General features: G+C 40.8%; 2 protein-coding genes across 2 annotated transcripts; both read left to right on the forward strand.

Moving 5' to 3' along the window:
- Nucleotides 1-323: 323 nt before the first annotated feature.
- LOC137588531 (glucagon-like peptide 2 receptor) lies at nucleotides 324-9,307 on the forward strand. Its single transcript, XM_068305662.1, has 13 exons — nucleotides 324-813; nucleotides 2,644-2,734; nucleotides 2,814-2,918; nucleotides 3,675-3,796; nucleotides 3,942-4,048; nucleotides 5,200-5,356; nucleotides 5,481-5,640; nucleotides 5,839-5,899; nucleotides 5,982-6,048; nucleotides 8,021-8,109; nucleotides 8,451-8,589; nucleotides 8,683-8,724; nucleotides 8,817-9,307. The coding sequence occupies exons 1-13, from the start codon at nucleotides 718-720 to the stop codon at nucleotides 9,180-9,182; spliced, it is 1,602 nt and encodes a 533-aa protein (XP_068161763.1). The 5' UTR covers nucleotides 324-717; the 3' UTR covers nucleotides 9,183-9,307.
- A 4,258-nt stretch (nucleotides 9,308-13,565) lies between these two features.
- Nucleotides 13,566-16,406, forward strand: pts (6-pyruvoyltetrahydropterin synthase). Its single transcript, XM_068305559.1, has 6 exons — nucleotides 13,566-13,778; nucleotides 14,619-14,698; nucleotides 14,782-14,804; nucleotides 15,589-15,645; nucleotides 16,049-16,119; nucleotides 16,207-16,406. Exons 1-6 carry the CDS (start codon nucleotides 13,690-13,692, stop codon nucleotides 16,328-16,330), a joined length of 444 nt encoding a protein of 147 aa, XP_068161660.1. The 5' UTR covers nucleotides 13,566-13,689; the 3' UTR covers nucleotides 16,331-16,406.
- Nucleotides 16,407-16,691: the final 285 nt, after the last annotated feature.

A 16,691-nucleotide genomic window follows, 5' to 3' on the forward strand; every position in this document is an offset into this window, starting at 1 on the left:
TGTGTGCGATAGCCAAACAGAAGGGAAGTGCCTGTGCCTCTCCTTTTCTGTCTACAAATCAGGCGCATTTACTGGTTCATGTATGCATGAAATATCATTTATAATAGATGTACTTCTATGTTTTGTGTTCATCGGGTACATTAGACCTAACCAGTGTCCAAACATACTCCTGTGGGATCAAGTTAGTCGGGTTATGCAGCCGGCTCTCCCTCACCTTGTCTTGATTGGTTGAGGGAGGATGGAGTGGGAGAGGCAATCTGTTGGTGAGGATCCACAGGCGCTCTCGGCTCTGCTTTGCCCGTAGGGAGCAAAGACAGATTCAACTCCTGTAGCTCGAAAAGTCTTCGGGGACAAGAAGACTGCTACTGCAGACTAAAACTTCTCTAACTGGAAAGTTAAGGATCAGTTCAATGAAAGATTAATTGAATCTTGGAATTCTTCTTCTCCTTAAAATGCCGGACAACATCAAGAAACCTGATGAAAATTAGGCAAACTTGGTAAAGAACATCAAAAACTAAACATCTTGCAGATCATTCTCCAAATCCTCTCTGGAGCTACCTGTGAGAAGAGGAATCTGGCGTGGGAAGGCAGGGAGCCCCCATGCAGACTTAGGGAGCTAACATGCAGATGAATGTGGGGCCTCATGCGTTCGGATGGGAAGTGGAGAATCGCCAATCAAAAATCAACCAGCTGCTTTCAATGTAAAAACACAGCACCATGCCAACCCTGCTGCTAACCTGGCACAAGAACCCCCGGACAACAGCAGGACACACACTCCTGCTCTTACTCCTCTGCACTGGCTTCAACACCAAGGTAATTGCAATCAAACATATGTGTGTGTGTGTGACTCAGTGTAACACTGAATTATCCTCAAAATAACAAAGACCTTGATCATTGATTGCGTTGAAATGGAATAATACACCATGTAGTTCATTCTGTTTCATTTGAATTAGTTTTTCTTTCATTATGAGCTCATTTCCCACGGCTTATTTCCATGTTCTGCTTTCAAAATAATCACCGTATAATTGCAGTTTACTGATATGCATCAAAAATGAGCAAATCTGTTTTTGTAAATCAATGGATGTATTGTGATGGAGGAAATATATTCCAAATATGTGGCAAATCAGAGTCTTTATTTGTCATGCTGACACACATCAGCATGACAGTACAAAATATGTCAAAAAGGGGAATCGCAGAGCACCCTCAGGTTACAGGCAATAAAACAGGTCTAGTCTCGTGGGAGACAACACAATAGATGAGGAGATGGAAGCATTTGTGTTTCTTTCATTAGTGATCTGGATTAAAATGGATTAAAGTGGATTAAAATGCCGTCTTCCAGCCAGATCACCTGAGAAACGGTTCAGGTGGAGGATGAGCTGCATTGCGTGTAAAAGAAGTTGCAGGTTCAACTGGTTTCCCATCGAGGCAGGAACACTGGTTGAGATAGGAAAGCTACTGATAATAATAATGGATGACAGGAATGTGAGATGTCTTTTTTCCTCCAGGAAAGAGAATATATAGTTGTATATATAATTATGGTTACTGATTGAGGACCTAACACCTTCCTTTATAACTACAGCATAGTTTTAAAAATAAACAATAAATAGAGAGGTGATTTTGTGTTAATGCAGAAAGCTCGATCAATAAATTGCCTGTATCTACTTGAGAATGCACTGAGGTGAAAACGTTCCCTCAGAAGTGAAAGGTGCCCTTATCAAACACTCCCACCAAGTGGGTAAACACAAACATTACAACACACACTGTTGTTCCTCATCTGGCCAGAGAATGTGAAAATATAATACAATGACTTGGTTAAACTGCATCATGTCACAGGTCATCCAAGCTGCATTCAAAGTGGTCCATGAGGTAATCCAATAATGCGATCATGAATGGACTGAACATGAACTGAGTGAACTGTTCAAACAAACACCAGCGGTGAAGGTTCTTCATCCACAACACAGGAGCGTGAAGAGATTCCAGAGGTTTAAGTAGGAGGATTCTAAACACCTGGTTTTTTATATTTGTTTCCTACATTTAGTAAACTTCACTTACAGTTTCACATTAAAAGAATAAAAAAAATAATGCAAAAAAAAATTATTTACATATTGATGATGAATCAGAATTGGGTATGTAATGTTTATCCTTTAAGGGATAAATCCACACATATTTGTCACTAAACTATGTTTCCTCCTGCTCTCTGTGGTGTTTTAGCATCTTTCAGGTTTTACCAGGCTGAACTTCTATCCAGATGTGAATTGTTGTCGATTTCATTGTCAGGTTTTCTATAATGAATTAAATGTGAGTTAAAGTTGAACTAATTTTTTATATAACATTATTAGATCAAATATGATATAGGTAAACTTTTCAGCCTCATGACTGCTTTGTTTTGTTTTTTATCAGTTTATCACCAGAAAGCTGCTTTAGTTAAACTGTTTGCTCTATCAACCAAACAAAGGACAAACTTATCATTTCGTTTGAAGCATCCGTGGTGATTTAATTGATTTTTGGAGCAACAATTACAGCTTACAACTATTATACAACTGTGTGAAGCTCTTTCTACACACATTGGTACAATTTTTCACCGTTACATCATATTTCATATTAATTAATTCAGTTAAATTTTCATTATAAAACAACTTGCAGGTGGCAAGTTCACTGCTGGAGAGCCTGATTGCTAAACGGACCGAATATTTAGAGAACTGCAACAGAACTCTCAGCGTGCTCTCAAACACGGGTGAGTCTGCATTCTTGAGTCCGAACCTTAATTATCTATATATTATTTTTGTGAAATCCTAATTATTCTGACTTTACAGGAATCGTCTGCAAAGGAACTTTTGACAATTTTATTTGTTGGCCCCATTCGTCTCCTGGGAATGTGTCGGTACCCTGTCCATCTTACTTACCATGGATTGGTGAAGGTAATGTTAGCTTTTATCTCTTAACTTCGGAAATAATGTATATATGTGGACATAAAGTAATAACAAATGTCATCATAGCTTTGAACATCGAGGATTTCAAGAGCACTTCACACAACAGTTTAAGAACAAATATTAAAGTTAGTGTCAGTGTGTTGGCTGCCTTCACAAGTGGGTTCAAAACAGTCAGTTTGCCTTCATCGACTAAAGGGGACTTTCCAGGTCAGGGTTCTCTACCAGAAAACAATGGATTGTTTGTTCTGAGTTGAGGGTGAGTTACTGTCTCAGCAGAATCTGAGACAAAACTGAGCAGACATACTTTTTACATCTAAGCACGAAAAGTGCAAAGAAAAAGCGTAATGTACAACATCAGGGTGTCGAGTACCAGCTACTTAGCAGCAGGACACAAAGGGTTAAAAAGACAGCACGGGAAATCATTGCATGTCGTTTGTGTTCAAACACTGCCCCCGTTTGATCTATTGCCCACCTTTCCAAAGGGTGTTTGCAAGCAACTCAAACTGTTGGTAGCTGCTGACTTACAGCTGGTGGAGGATCAAACACCAAACCAATCAAAATTAAATGTAGGAAATCACTATAATTGTGTTCTAGTCAGTTGTCCATATACATCCAGTTTTGTATTTAACTGTAATGCTTTAAAATACTTCCTGGTATAGATCAGAAAGATGAACTGCGATCATTCAGCTTCTCCTGTATTGACAGAAGAAAGCATGAACATCAATACGTGTTAAATGTCTGCAGACGGCTCCAGGAGGGCTCACCGAGAATGTCTGGACAACGGGAGGTGGCGACAGAAGGAGAATTCTTCCGATCCCTGGAGGGACGAGTCGGAATGTAAGGAGGAACTTTACTTTAAAGACGAGGTGAGGAGTGAAGCCATTAGTTCTGAGACTGAAACCCACTCTTTGTGTACCTTCAACCGCGATCAACCGTACAGTAGAGCTGGTCTGTACTACAAACATTTAAGGGCGCTGTCGTCTCTCCATCAATGTCCTGGTTTGTCTCCAGGAGGACGAAATGCAGCGGCAGACGGCCCTCAGGGTCATCTCCATCATCGGCTACTCCCTGTCCCTGTCCTCCCTCACACTGGCCACTCTGGTGATGGGCATGTTGAGGTCAGTAGCTGGGGGGGGGGGTCCGGGAGGTAGAGGAGATAAACAACAACCACGGTCAATAAAAAGTAGATATTATTTCTAAAGCTCTGGTTCAGCGGTGATAGAATAAAAGGTCATTTCTGTGGTCAGAGAGAGTAGGGACATAAAAATCTGACACGGGTGCAGCTACAACAATTACATGTTTGTATTATGAGGTGGATTAAGGTTCATCTGAATACAGTATTTTCCACACTAAAAAGCGCACCTAAATACCTTTAATTTGATCAAATTCTTATAATCCAATGTGCCTTTTAAATGAAAAAAGTTTTAAAATAGACCGTTCATTGAAGATGCGTTTTAAAATCCAGTGCACTTTATAATCCAGTGCGCCTTATGTATAACATTTTTTTAATGGGTCATTCATTGAAGGTATGCCTTGTAGTGCGGAAAATACTGTATATTACCACAAACACTTATAGTACCACTTCATGCTGATTATGCCCAGAAATCCTTTTTAGACTTAATTTTAAACAGCTCTGCATTTTCAGGCATTCTCCCCTTGAACTTTCTCTCAATAGTCGATTTGATTTGTAGATTGATGAGCCGTACACGGATCAGACAAGCCTTTAATTATAGCAGCACAAACTGTACATTGTTTTTATGCCCATATCCATGCATTAGTGATGCAGTGAAACAGTCTGCTTCAGATTCTAGGAACAGATTACCAATTTGGATCGGATTTAAAAATCCAATCCGAAATCCATGTAAATAAATGGATCCATTTCCACCAATGAATATGAACACACTAGCATTCAAAGCACTCTTGTTAACTGACTTCAATTGTTTGTCATACATGCAGACTGATGTCCTTATCCTTTACTTGTCACTATGCAGCTCCTCTTATTCTTCTGTCCGTAAAAAGGGACATATTTTCTAGTTTTAGCTGCACTGTGAAATCCAAGGTTTCTCGAGATGACTCACTTGGATGAGGTTGTATGACAAACTATTTATGAGATTTTCAGAATGATCCATCATTACAAACGACACTGTAAAAACATCAATGCTGCCGCGTGATCGTTTTTCATTCCCTTCTGCTCTATGTCACGTCCTCAATAATGCTGTTACACAGAGATCGATCCCTCGCTCAAACGACTCCCGTGTCTGCTTACCAGGAAGCTCCACTGCACGAGGAACTACATCCACATGAATCTGTTTGTCTCGTTCATCATGAGAGCTATGGCTGTCATTTCTAAGGAAGTCTTATTATATATGACGTATTCCGACTTTCCGAAGGATGACCCTGGCTGGAACTCCTACTCAAGCTCTGCGGTATTGGAAATACGGCTTTATTATCTACGTATTACAGATATTTGAGCATTTCAGTACAATAAAGGATCTGTGAATTCATTAATAAAAGTCATACTGTTGACAAACTCTTGACTTTTCTCAACAGATTGTGTTCATGTGCAAATTCTCCAAGGTGTGTATGGAGTACTTTGTGGCCTGTAATTTCTTCTGGCTGTTGGTGGAAGCGATTTTTCTCCACACTCTGCTCTTCACAGCTGTGCTGACCAAAAGACGTCTGCTCAAGAAATACATGCTGCTGGGATGGGGTAAAGTGCCCACGACTTCTTGTATGTGCATTTTATTTTGTTTAAGGGACTTCACATTATAACCTACAGCGATCACATGTACTTTGGGTTTGCTCCTAAACACACCACCGAGGAGCAGCAACCTTAAATGACTCATAGGATGTATGCACTATTATCTTGTATATATTGTAATCTGTTAACGTGACGTTGCCCCTTCAGGGACCCCTGTCCTGTTTGTTACGCCGTGGACAGCCGTCAAAATCTTATATGAAAACAGAGGGTGAGCATTTCCTTTCCTACATCACATAAAACACATTTCATCAAGTGATGTTTAGCTTTGTCACACTGGTTTTGTTCCTTAGATGCTGGTCCATAGCGAACAGTTGGTACTGGTGGATTCTCAGGGCCCCCATTACCATATCAGTGCTGGTGAGTGTTGTACTTGGATCTCTCCAGTGACGTGCGGTCAGGGGATTGGTGACGCACGGCCTCACCTGCTATCATGAAAGAAAAAAATGAAAAATTGAAGAAATAAATGAAGTGTTTATATTTATCCAGTGAGAGTATAACCTTATTTATCCCTTAAGGAGGTTCCATCAGGGAAATTAATTTCCCTGATCAGGATCGCTCAACGTGTCATTGGTGTACAGTAGGTCGATTGTTATTTTCTTCCTTGTGTGGCAGTCAACAACCTGGTGGAAAGCAGCCAGGCCAGTGTCCAGGGCGACATGATTAAAGTCTCCAGAAATAATCATGAAGGCTTCAGGATGATTGGTTTTCAGCCGTGCAACAACACTGATAATCTTCTCACATTCAGCGGCCGATGGAGGGATCTAAACACAGAGAAAGATCACGTGACTGAACTCCCGGGGTAGATAGTATAGCCCAAGCAGCTCCAGATTAGGGCAACATACAACTGCCTTCACTGAAACATGGCCGGGGTTACACCAGCGGATGTTGGTGTAGATGATGAGTCCCCCACCTTTGCTTTTCCTGCATGCCTTCGTGTTTCTCTCCAATCTCACTGCAGTGAAACCTCGCAGTTCCACGTTAGCACCTGTCAGCCATGTCTCCGTTAGCATGAGCACGCTGCACAAACAGATCCGCTGGCTCTCCAGAGCGGCCAGCTCATCCATCTTGTTCGGCAGTGAGTTGACGTTGCCCATGATCACGGAGGGAAGCGATGGTTTGAATTGCTTTCAGTTGTCTGCCTGCCTAGCCTTTAGCTTAGCCCCAGCCTTGCAGCCATGATAACGTCTCTTATGATGCGTATTATAAAGTTATTTTCTATTTAACGTCACCAATTTTAGGTTATTTTTACTCAATATCGACGAATTTTCACATTTACCGCTGGCTGAAATACTGAGAAAAGACCTGCGGTGAGGCACCAGCCAGCCAAGCCTCACCATGGATTTTGCAATGGCTTGGCTAGCTGTGCTGGCATGCTATACAGTGAGACCGTAATGCTGTCTCTAAATACATCCCTATTAAAATGGTCAAAAGTGTTTGCTCTTTGTATGGAGTAAATCTCCATAATTTAGCTAATGTATATAATGCACAGTGTTTTTTGTCAACAACTGCATGTGTGTAACGTTATTCTTGAGTTGAGCGATCCTGAAACCGCTGAGAAAAGGCACAAAGTGAGGCAAGCAGTTCTCCTGCCTCATGGTAGGGGGCGCTGGTGATCCCAGGGATTCTGCCACTGATTCCTCTTCCTTGGCCGCAGAAGAAGTGACAGCAAACTACAGTAGTCCAGCCATTCATTTGTTTTCCGCGTGCCTTCCCTTACTATAAAAATGGAGGATTACATATCTCCATTTAAATTTTTTACGCTGCTTTTGTTCAGAAAGGAGCTGCACATGGACTTAATTTATAAGTAAACGTAACATATAAACAAACCTATTAGGTAACAACGTAACCTTTTTTTTTTTAGTCAAATGTGCTTATTTGTGCGTTACAGTAATGTGTAAATAATTGTGCTCTGAGACTTTAAAAGTAACCCACTCACTGTTGCTAATTAAATGGTGAATAAGCTACACTGTAGGTTCATATGTTTGTAAATCTAATTATGATGAAATCAGGGCCAAACCAGCCATGAACCTCACCGCACGTCACTGAATCTCTCTATACATAACACATTGATTTAATATGCCAATCACGTGAGTCGCAGAGGTCTTCTCCATCACCAAAAAGATTTCACGCAGCGTTCAACGCTTCCTGTCTTGTGGGGGCATGTGATGTTGAATGTGTTTCAGTGACTAAAAACATGACTTATTTCTCATTTTTCTTTGACCAAAGTGGTCTTTATTGTATTTTCATGTATAGCTCATTTGTTGCAGGTGATACGTCACCATTTCTCCTAACGCACTTCCCTTAAAACAACACGGCATGTATGTTACAGATCATTTTCTTCATATTCATCAAGATCCTGATGCTGCTGCTGTCCAAGCTGAAAGCAGACCAGGTGAAATTTACCGATTACAGATACAGGTAATTTTTCCCTGCTTTGACTAACGTCTATGTCCAAATTCCGATTTCAGAAAATGTTATTGACTTTGAGACCAGTTTCCCCAAGTGGTGTCTTAACTAGATAGTAGGTTCCTGCTCTAGCTTTAAATGTTAATCACTCCCACGTGATGAGCACACTCAAATTTAAATGTCACACCTATAAACTCTGGCCTCTCTGCTCAACAACAAATGTTCAAATGTCACTAGGGGAAGGAAGCTATGAAGTTTTGTTTTCAGTCTTCGAATGTTTTAGTTTGAATATTATGATCCAGAAGTTCCGTATGTTACTATACCTCACTGTATGTCTCTGGTTGTGATCTCAGCTTGGCCAGAGCAACTCTGGTACTGATTCCTCTGCTGGGAATCCATGAAGTGGTCTTCACTGTGCTGGTAGATGAATGTGTTGAGGGCAGCAGTCGCTATGCCAGGAACTTCGTGAACCTGACCCTCAGCTCGTTTCAGGTAACATCTACACAGATAAACTTGGCTCTGTTCTCATCATTCATCATCCTAGATTAACCACAATTTGTTGTCTTGTGTTGCGTTTTCTTTCAGGGATCCGTGGTCGCTCTGCTCTACTGTTTCGCTAATGGAGAGGTACAGTTTGAAAGACCCTTTTAGTGTATTAGACATCGCACTTGATATCTAATGGCTAAACTGTTAATATATTTCTTCATGGTGCAATTTAGGTCCAAGCCGAACTGAAGAAGCGCTGGCAGCTTTTCCTGTTTACCAACCACTTCCAAGTTAGGGGCTGTTTTCGGAGCGTACCACTCAAGCACCTCTGGAAGTCGACTCGACGACATTGCCCACGGTGTTCTCACCTGGGCAACTCCTACGACGAAGGCAGCACAACAGGACACCCACACCTGCTTCAGGTAGCTGTTCGAGGTGGTGGCGTGGCGCCCGGAGGATGTGAGATTAAAGGTCACAGGTTGAAGGGAGGTGACTCCACAGGGCTCGAGTTCCTCGCCAGGAAGAGTTTATCCAGTAGTGAGGGAGAGATAACACTTGGGGAAACCATGGAAGAGATACTGGAGGAGAGTGAGTTCTGATCATCTTTAGCTTGTAAGTTCACTATATTTTAACCCAGATAAGTGCACTACCGATAACCACCTGGGAGCATTCATCCAAAGCTGGACTCACGAGACATATACATGTCCTTCTCAAAAAATTAGCAGATTGTAATAAAGGTCATAATTTTCTGTAATGTACTGATAAACATTAGACTGTCATATATTTTAGATTCATTACACACAACTGAAGTAGTTCAAGCCTTTTATTATTTCAATATTGATGATTTTGGCAAAAAAATAAAGAAAAACCAAAAATCCCTATCTCAAAAAATTAGCATATCATGAAAAGGTACTCTCAACGAGCTCAGTGGTCCAAAGTCCTTTTTTTCGGATGAAAGCAAATTTTGCATATCATTCGGAAATCAAGGTCCCAGAGTTTGGAGGAAGACTGGGGAGAAGGAAATGCCAAAATGCCTGAAGTCCAGTGTCAAGTACCCACAGTCAGTGATGGTCTGGGAGGCCATGTCAGCTGCTGGTGTTGGTCCACTGTGTTTTATTGAGGGCAGGGTCAATGCAGCTATCAGGAGATTTTGGAGCACTTCATGCTTCCATCTGCTGAAAAGCTTTATGGAGATGAAGATTTCATTTTTCAGCACGACCTGGCACCTGCTCACAGTGCCAAAACCACTGTAATGGTTTACTGACTATGGCATTACTGTGCTCAATTGGCCTGCCAACTCTCCTGACTTGAACCCCCCAGAGAATCTGTGGGATATTGTGAAGAGGAAGTTGAGAGACACCAGACCCAACACTGTGGATGAGCGTAAGGCCGTTATCAAAGCATCCTGGGCCTCCATAACACCTCAGCAGTGGTATGGGCTGATTGCCTCCATGCCACACGCATTGAAGCAGTCATTTCTGCAAAAGGATTCCCTACCAAGTATTGAGTGCATAATTGGACATAATTATTTGAATGTTGACTCTTTTTTGTATTAAAAACACTTTTTTTTATTGGTCAGATGAAATATGCAAATTTTTTGAGATAGGGATTTTTGGTTTTTCTTTATTTATTTTGCCGAAATCATCAACAATATAACAATAAAAGGCTTGAACTACTTCAGTTGTGTGTAATGAATCTAAAATATATGAAAGTCTAATGTTTATCAGTACATTACAGAAAATAATGAACTTTATCACAATGTGCTAATTTTTTTTAGAAGGACCTGTAGGAGCCCCTGGTTTGCTGGATCAGGTATTAGTTTGATATTTTTGAAGTATCCATACAATGAAGCAACAGTTCATCATTCATGTAAATAAAGGTAGTTCATTAAACCAGTTAATAAGCTATGATGTTTGCTTGTTCCACTTGTGGCTGTCCAGCACAGGGTTTGTTCAAAGTCCAGTGCTGTCAGAGAATGGTGCTATTGACTATTGACGGCCATTGGCTAGTCGTCCAACTTTCTGTGTCACCAAAGTTGAATTTGATTCGCTCATACAAATTCACTCAAGAACAATTTGTCTTGAGTTAAATTCCCTGTCACTATAACTACGCTTTGAGGACTGATTAAGATTGATTCTTCTCTGTACCTAAATGCAAATGTAGAAGTTGTTTGTTGTGTAATGTATTGAATGTATATCTTATCCATAAAGGTCCTGAAAGGTCATATTAGCTTTGGAGAAAATTGTCATTTGGAGCCTTTGAGCATCTTGGTAACTATGTAGCTGTGGTGCATTGCCACCATATGAGAGGTAAGATCGGGCCTAAAAAATCCAGCCCGACGCGAGATCACGGGTATTAAAGCCCGACCCGGCCCGAATTTTGCCCGAATTGCGGGCCGGGTTGGGCTTGGACTCGGGTTTAAGATCTTACCTCTAGTCCCGAGCCGTGTATTTAGTTTAGAGGTAGGATCGGGCCGAAAAAAATCCAGCCCGACCCGACCCGAACGTAATTAATGACATTTTGAGCCCGACCCGGCCTGAAATTCGGGCTGGGTCGGGCCTGGACTCGGGCATAAGATCTTACCACTACACCATACCCACAGACTAGCATAGAGATCCAGGAGAAGGTCTTAAAGATTCATTCATTCATTTTCTAACCGCTTCATCTGCTGTGGCGGGTCGCGGGGAGCTGGAGCCTATCCCTGCTGATTCAGGGCATGAGGCGGGGGGAACTCGGGGTGTGACGTCAGTGCACCACAGAGCCACACAGAGATGCAGACAAACACGCACGTACACACTCATGCCTACGGTCAATTTGGGACCAGCCTGTTAACCTGAAGTGCATGTTTTTGGAGGTAGGAGGAAGCCGGAGAACCCAAAGAGAACCCACGCAGACACGGGGAGAACATGCAAACTCCGTACAGAGCGGGACTCAAACCCGGAACCGGCTTGTTGGGCGGCAACAGCGCTACCCACTGCACCGTCATGCCACCGGTCTTAAGGATGTTTCTTTTATTTCTCCTTGACACCAATGAAGTACACGTATTTAAGATTAATTTGAGACCAAAGACTATTACTTCTTCATGCCAAATTAAACACAGAAGAGATCATCTCATATAATCTCATTTGTGTCTGACTTTTATCAGTAGAGATCTCCAGATGATCTCACTTTAATACAAAACATGTCAGCTTCATCAACTGCAAATAGCAAACTCCTAATCATACCTTAAAATTATTGACACATCGCCTTCAATATGCAACTATAACACGCCTCACTGGGTTTTTTTTTTCCTCATATGGACTCTAAAGGAGAACATTTGTCTTTTGGATGTTCCCTAAGAACGAACATGTAAATATTTATTTATCTTTGCAAAGTATCTGAATCTCATCCTTTTATGTCAAATTTTCTGCCCTAATGAGGGAACAACAATTAACCGTAAAGTAACCTGAAAAAGTGATGCCAATGGTTGGTAACATTAGCTGCAACATTACGTCACTGTACAGGAGAAAAAATGACCTGTCAGGCAGTGATGCTTGAGAAACTGGTTAAAAGATGACATGAATGATCCATCTCATATTTGATCTCTCTCCCTCTGACTCCTAAATGGTCTCCTGTCAAAGAAAAATAAAGGTAGTTTAATGAAGATGATTTGATGTTTTTGGTTTGAGCTTCCGTCATTTTGGATTTGAATTACTGAAAGATTGTAAATAAAATGGAAAAATGCAAGTTAGTGAGACAATATAAATACATTCTGATTTTATTCCGTAGTAAACTATGACACAAAGGCTTTTACTGTAATTACCTTTAATTACTTGATAATTAATAGGTAATTGTGTCATCTTAGGTTAATGTGGATAAGTCAGTATTTGTTTTGTGATGAACGGGACGGGACATGACGTAAAATCACTGACAAATTATTAGGTCAACAGCCCTTTTGCAATGACAGAGACTTTGAAGATGTTTATCGCAGTACACAGGAGAAGTTCATCAGATGTTCAGAGAAAAAAAAAAGGTTCTCTGAACCTCTGATGAACTTTGGCCTGAGGATGATGTGACATTGTTGACAGTTTGTTTACCAGGCACAGAATATCACATTAATACATCAAACTAGTCATACATATCTATATAACACAATTTCTGGGTCAACATTACACATAAAAACAGTGCATTTGCTGACTGAATGTAAATAACAATGCTGTAGTCCTACATGCAGCTAGTTTTACAGGCTTTTCTTGTTTTCTGTAACTCAAACAAATTAAACACTTCAACTGTTTTGCCAACGTATTCTTCCTTAATTGTGTAACATTTGACATCCAGACACCAAGAGGGGACAAGGGAGTAAAGTTCAGGGTTTTGATGTCAATAAGTCCAATAAACACAGAAAGGTAAAAGAAGTGCTTTCAGACACCACAACTCTCCAGGAGGCCGTTGCATCAGGGATCGTCCTAACCTTTGATAGACACGTCCTTTACCTTAAAGAATTTTCAGATCCAGGAACTGATCTGTATATCAAAAAAAAAAAAAATTACTTATATTTGATATACTAGGGTACATCTTTTCTGAAAATTCCGTGCAAATCCATCCATTGGTTTTTGCGGAACTCAGAACATCCAAAAAGTGATGACGACACTGGGTTGAAAAGAATCAGTAAACCCTAACAGACTAGCTGAGACTAGTTACTGATTAATTCACTACATAGTATTACTGACAGAATGATTAGCCAGGATCAGCTAAGTGCCATTTAATTAAATATGTAGTCAGTTCATGAGTGAGTCCTCCATGTTTTGCACAAACAAATTCAGATGCTTACAAATTTATGTCTAAACTGTTATGTTTATTTGTGTATTTTATTTTTAACATTAAAGTGGAATTAAAATTAAGGCGAGAGGAGGGAGGGAGACAGTGTGTCTTTTTCCATGTTAACGCAGAGCACCAGTCATCCTCAGACATTCTACCCGTGAAGGAGGACGCCCGGCTGCTATTTATTCGCGGATGTGAGCCAATCAGCAGGCAGCACGAATCACGAGGGCTGGAGATGGTATCCAGCGGCTGAGACGTTCTCCAGCCCGTAAATGTGCTGGCGTGCCTGTCGGGAGCTCAGTGAACATGGCTGCACCGGGACAGCGCGGAGGGGCGGTGCGTATCGGATACGTTACCCGTTTGCTGAACTTCAGCGCAGCTCACCGACTCCACAGGTAGGATCAACATGGTACCGACCGGGGGGGGGGGGCGACAGCCGCTGCTGTACCACGTTAGAAACAAGCGTTTTTGCGTCTTTCGTGCTGCATCAATGCTCCGTGCGTTACCGGGACGCTCAGCTGGTGATTATTCCACGGAAGGCCGTGATCGGCGGTTCTCGGAAATAAATCAACACCACGTTTCCGGTTTTATTTTCCCGAGAGACGCCTGTGTTGACATCGATCCACTTGGTCGGTCACGTGGCATTTGTGGTTCAATTGGATTATTTCAAGTAAACGAATAAACGTCACGGCAGAAACGGGGCTGACGCGTTCAAGTGCCGTCGGAAAAAAAAGAGACGCGCAATCCTGATTGGATGTGAATTGTAAAACCAGCGAATCATCTTCAGATAAGAAAACATAAAGCAGTGACACAAATGTACTGCTAACGTGATAACTGTAGTGCCACGTTCTCTATCAAACAAATGTGAATTTGTAAGATAGAAAAACTGTTATTATGGATATACTACATTAAATATTCTTTTAAAGGTTTTAAATTTGTATTCATATAAAAAAAAAAAAGTATACAGCTAGGTAAGTGATGAGTATGTGGTTAAGCATTGTAATTTAATTCATGTTGTAATTGCGTGATGTGTAAACCAAAAGAGCAGCATAAACATATATTGCGTCTTCGGACATACAAATGAATGAGCGGATGAAGCGGTAGACGATGAGTGAGTGAATGAATGAATGAATGAATGACTTTATGAGGTGAAGACACCAGGAGTCTGCAGCCCGTTCATAAACGCGGTGGACAGCTGTGTGCAGCAGGCGTTGATCACATCCTCTTGTTTTCAGCCTTCACCTGAGCGATGAGGAGAACAAAAAACTTTATGGACCGTGCAACAGTCTAAATGGACACGGACACAACTACAAAGGTTTGTCAGGCGCCTCACGAGTAGTAAATCACACTGGAGCCGCTGTGTGTCCCATTCATTCTGTCTTCCATTTGTTCCCACAGTGGAGATCACCCTCCGTGGAGAGGCGAGTGTCACCACTGAACCTCACGGTCTCAACTCTGAGCTTGGTCTACAGTCACCTTTTTATTTTATTTTTTTAAGTTTATTTTTTTCGGACATGTCAATATAACAGACTTCGTCACATTTACAACATCAACAACAACAACATCCAAAAAAAGGACAGACGGTAGAAGCCAATAGGCTTGTGGAATTCCCGTCCCCAAGAATCAACAAACATCTCTCTCATTAGAATATGTCATCAACAAACTCAGACATTGAAAGTTTTCAACCACTTCATACATTGAATTTTAACAGACGTCCATACCCTTATACACTTCCAGATATTAGCCTTTTACCCTAGAGTATAACCATGTTTACATTCTTCCTAGGAACACAAGGTTTGTTAACATCATGGATAGTCCAAACAAGAAGTTGATCTTGCCAGTGTTCTCAACAAGAATATAATGATCATATTCACCTCTTTCAGCAGACAGTGTTATTGCAAGAATGAACCAGTTTGTTGCAGACACTTTTAACAGATTCAGAAGACATCAACATGCTCTTTAAAGTCTCAATTTTTAATGTTATCCCATGTTATCACAAATCCATGGTTTTTTTTGTTTGTTGTTAAATTCTGTGAAGCCACTTTACAATCTTAATACTCTGATGCTGCTTGCTTTAATACAATCAATTAAAAAAACAACACTTTATCCACTATTGTTCTTGTGGAGGACCAGAATTTAGGCACATTCATTAGGGTTTAAATCCAAGAAATCGTATGTAATTTAACTGTGTGTTTGTGTTCACAGATTGATTATATCAGTGGAATGGTTATGAACCTGAAGGATCTGCAGAAGTGCATCGATGTGAGATCTTGTCAACTCTTAATGTTTAACTTTTATCTTCATCAACTGAGTTAGTTTGTAGTTTGTGTCCTGTGGATGGGCACGTTAATCCCAGTTCCTTACAGATATACCTTTATTTGTTTGCTGATTCCACTCAGAACTGCGTACCACACGCATGTCTGACATCACCTTATGTATAGTTGATGAGGCTGATGATTAAGAATTAATCTCTCTATTGGTTTTTTGTATTGCACGAATGTCTCACCTCATTTCATTTTAGCTAACATGCAACAGACAAACGGCTACAGGCTGTTGTTTAGAGAATGATAAAAGATAATGACTGAAATAACATTTCAGGACACTAATATCAATTATTTGTGTAATTGATAATTGATAAAAGATTGATTATTGATTCCCTGTGTAGGATGTCATCATGAAGCCAATGGACCATAAAAACCTGGATCAGGACGTCCCGTACTTTGCCAATGTCGTCAGGTGAGTGTAGGTCGCACGTTGCTTTCTGCTGTGGATCCACATTGTTCACACTGATCACATCTTCATTTGTGTCCTCCTGTGCATCAGTACGACAGAGAACGTGGCCGTTTACATCTGGGACAACATGGTGGCGGCGCTGCCACCCAACCTGCTCTATGAGATTAAAGTACATGAGACAGATAAAAACATAGTTGTGTATCGAGGAGAGTAGAAGTCTGAGCGCTGACACACTGGGCTGTTTTGGTGTCTTCACATTCCATTCATTAAATGCTGTTTATTTAAATTCACATTTTGTCTGTTAATGACTGGAGACTGCCGTTACTCAGATTTGACATAGATCAGATTTGTGGGTTTAGTTTTGTTGCAATGACACTTTTTGGACGAATGAGGCATTTTCTATATTGTTGTAGAACTGAATGAATACATTTGAACAAAATTGTTGGTGCTCTTCTAGAAATGAAAAAACAAACAAACTCCACAATCGTTACGAACAAATTTGAAACTGATAAAAGTAATAAAAATTTACGGAAATTCAACAAAATAATTTAAAAAAAAAAATCTAATGAAACACG

Source organism: Antennarius striatus, chromosome 21, assembly GCF_040054535.1.
Source record: "Antennarius striatus isolate MH-2024 chromosome 21, ASM4005453v1, whole genome shotgun sequence".
In the NCBI taxonomy this organism is placed as follows: Eukaryota; Metazoa; Chordata; class Actinopteri; order Lophiiformes; family Antennariidae; genus Antennarius; species Antennarius striatus.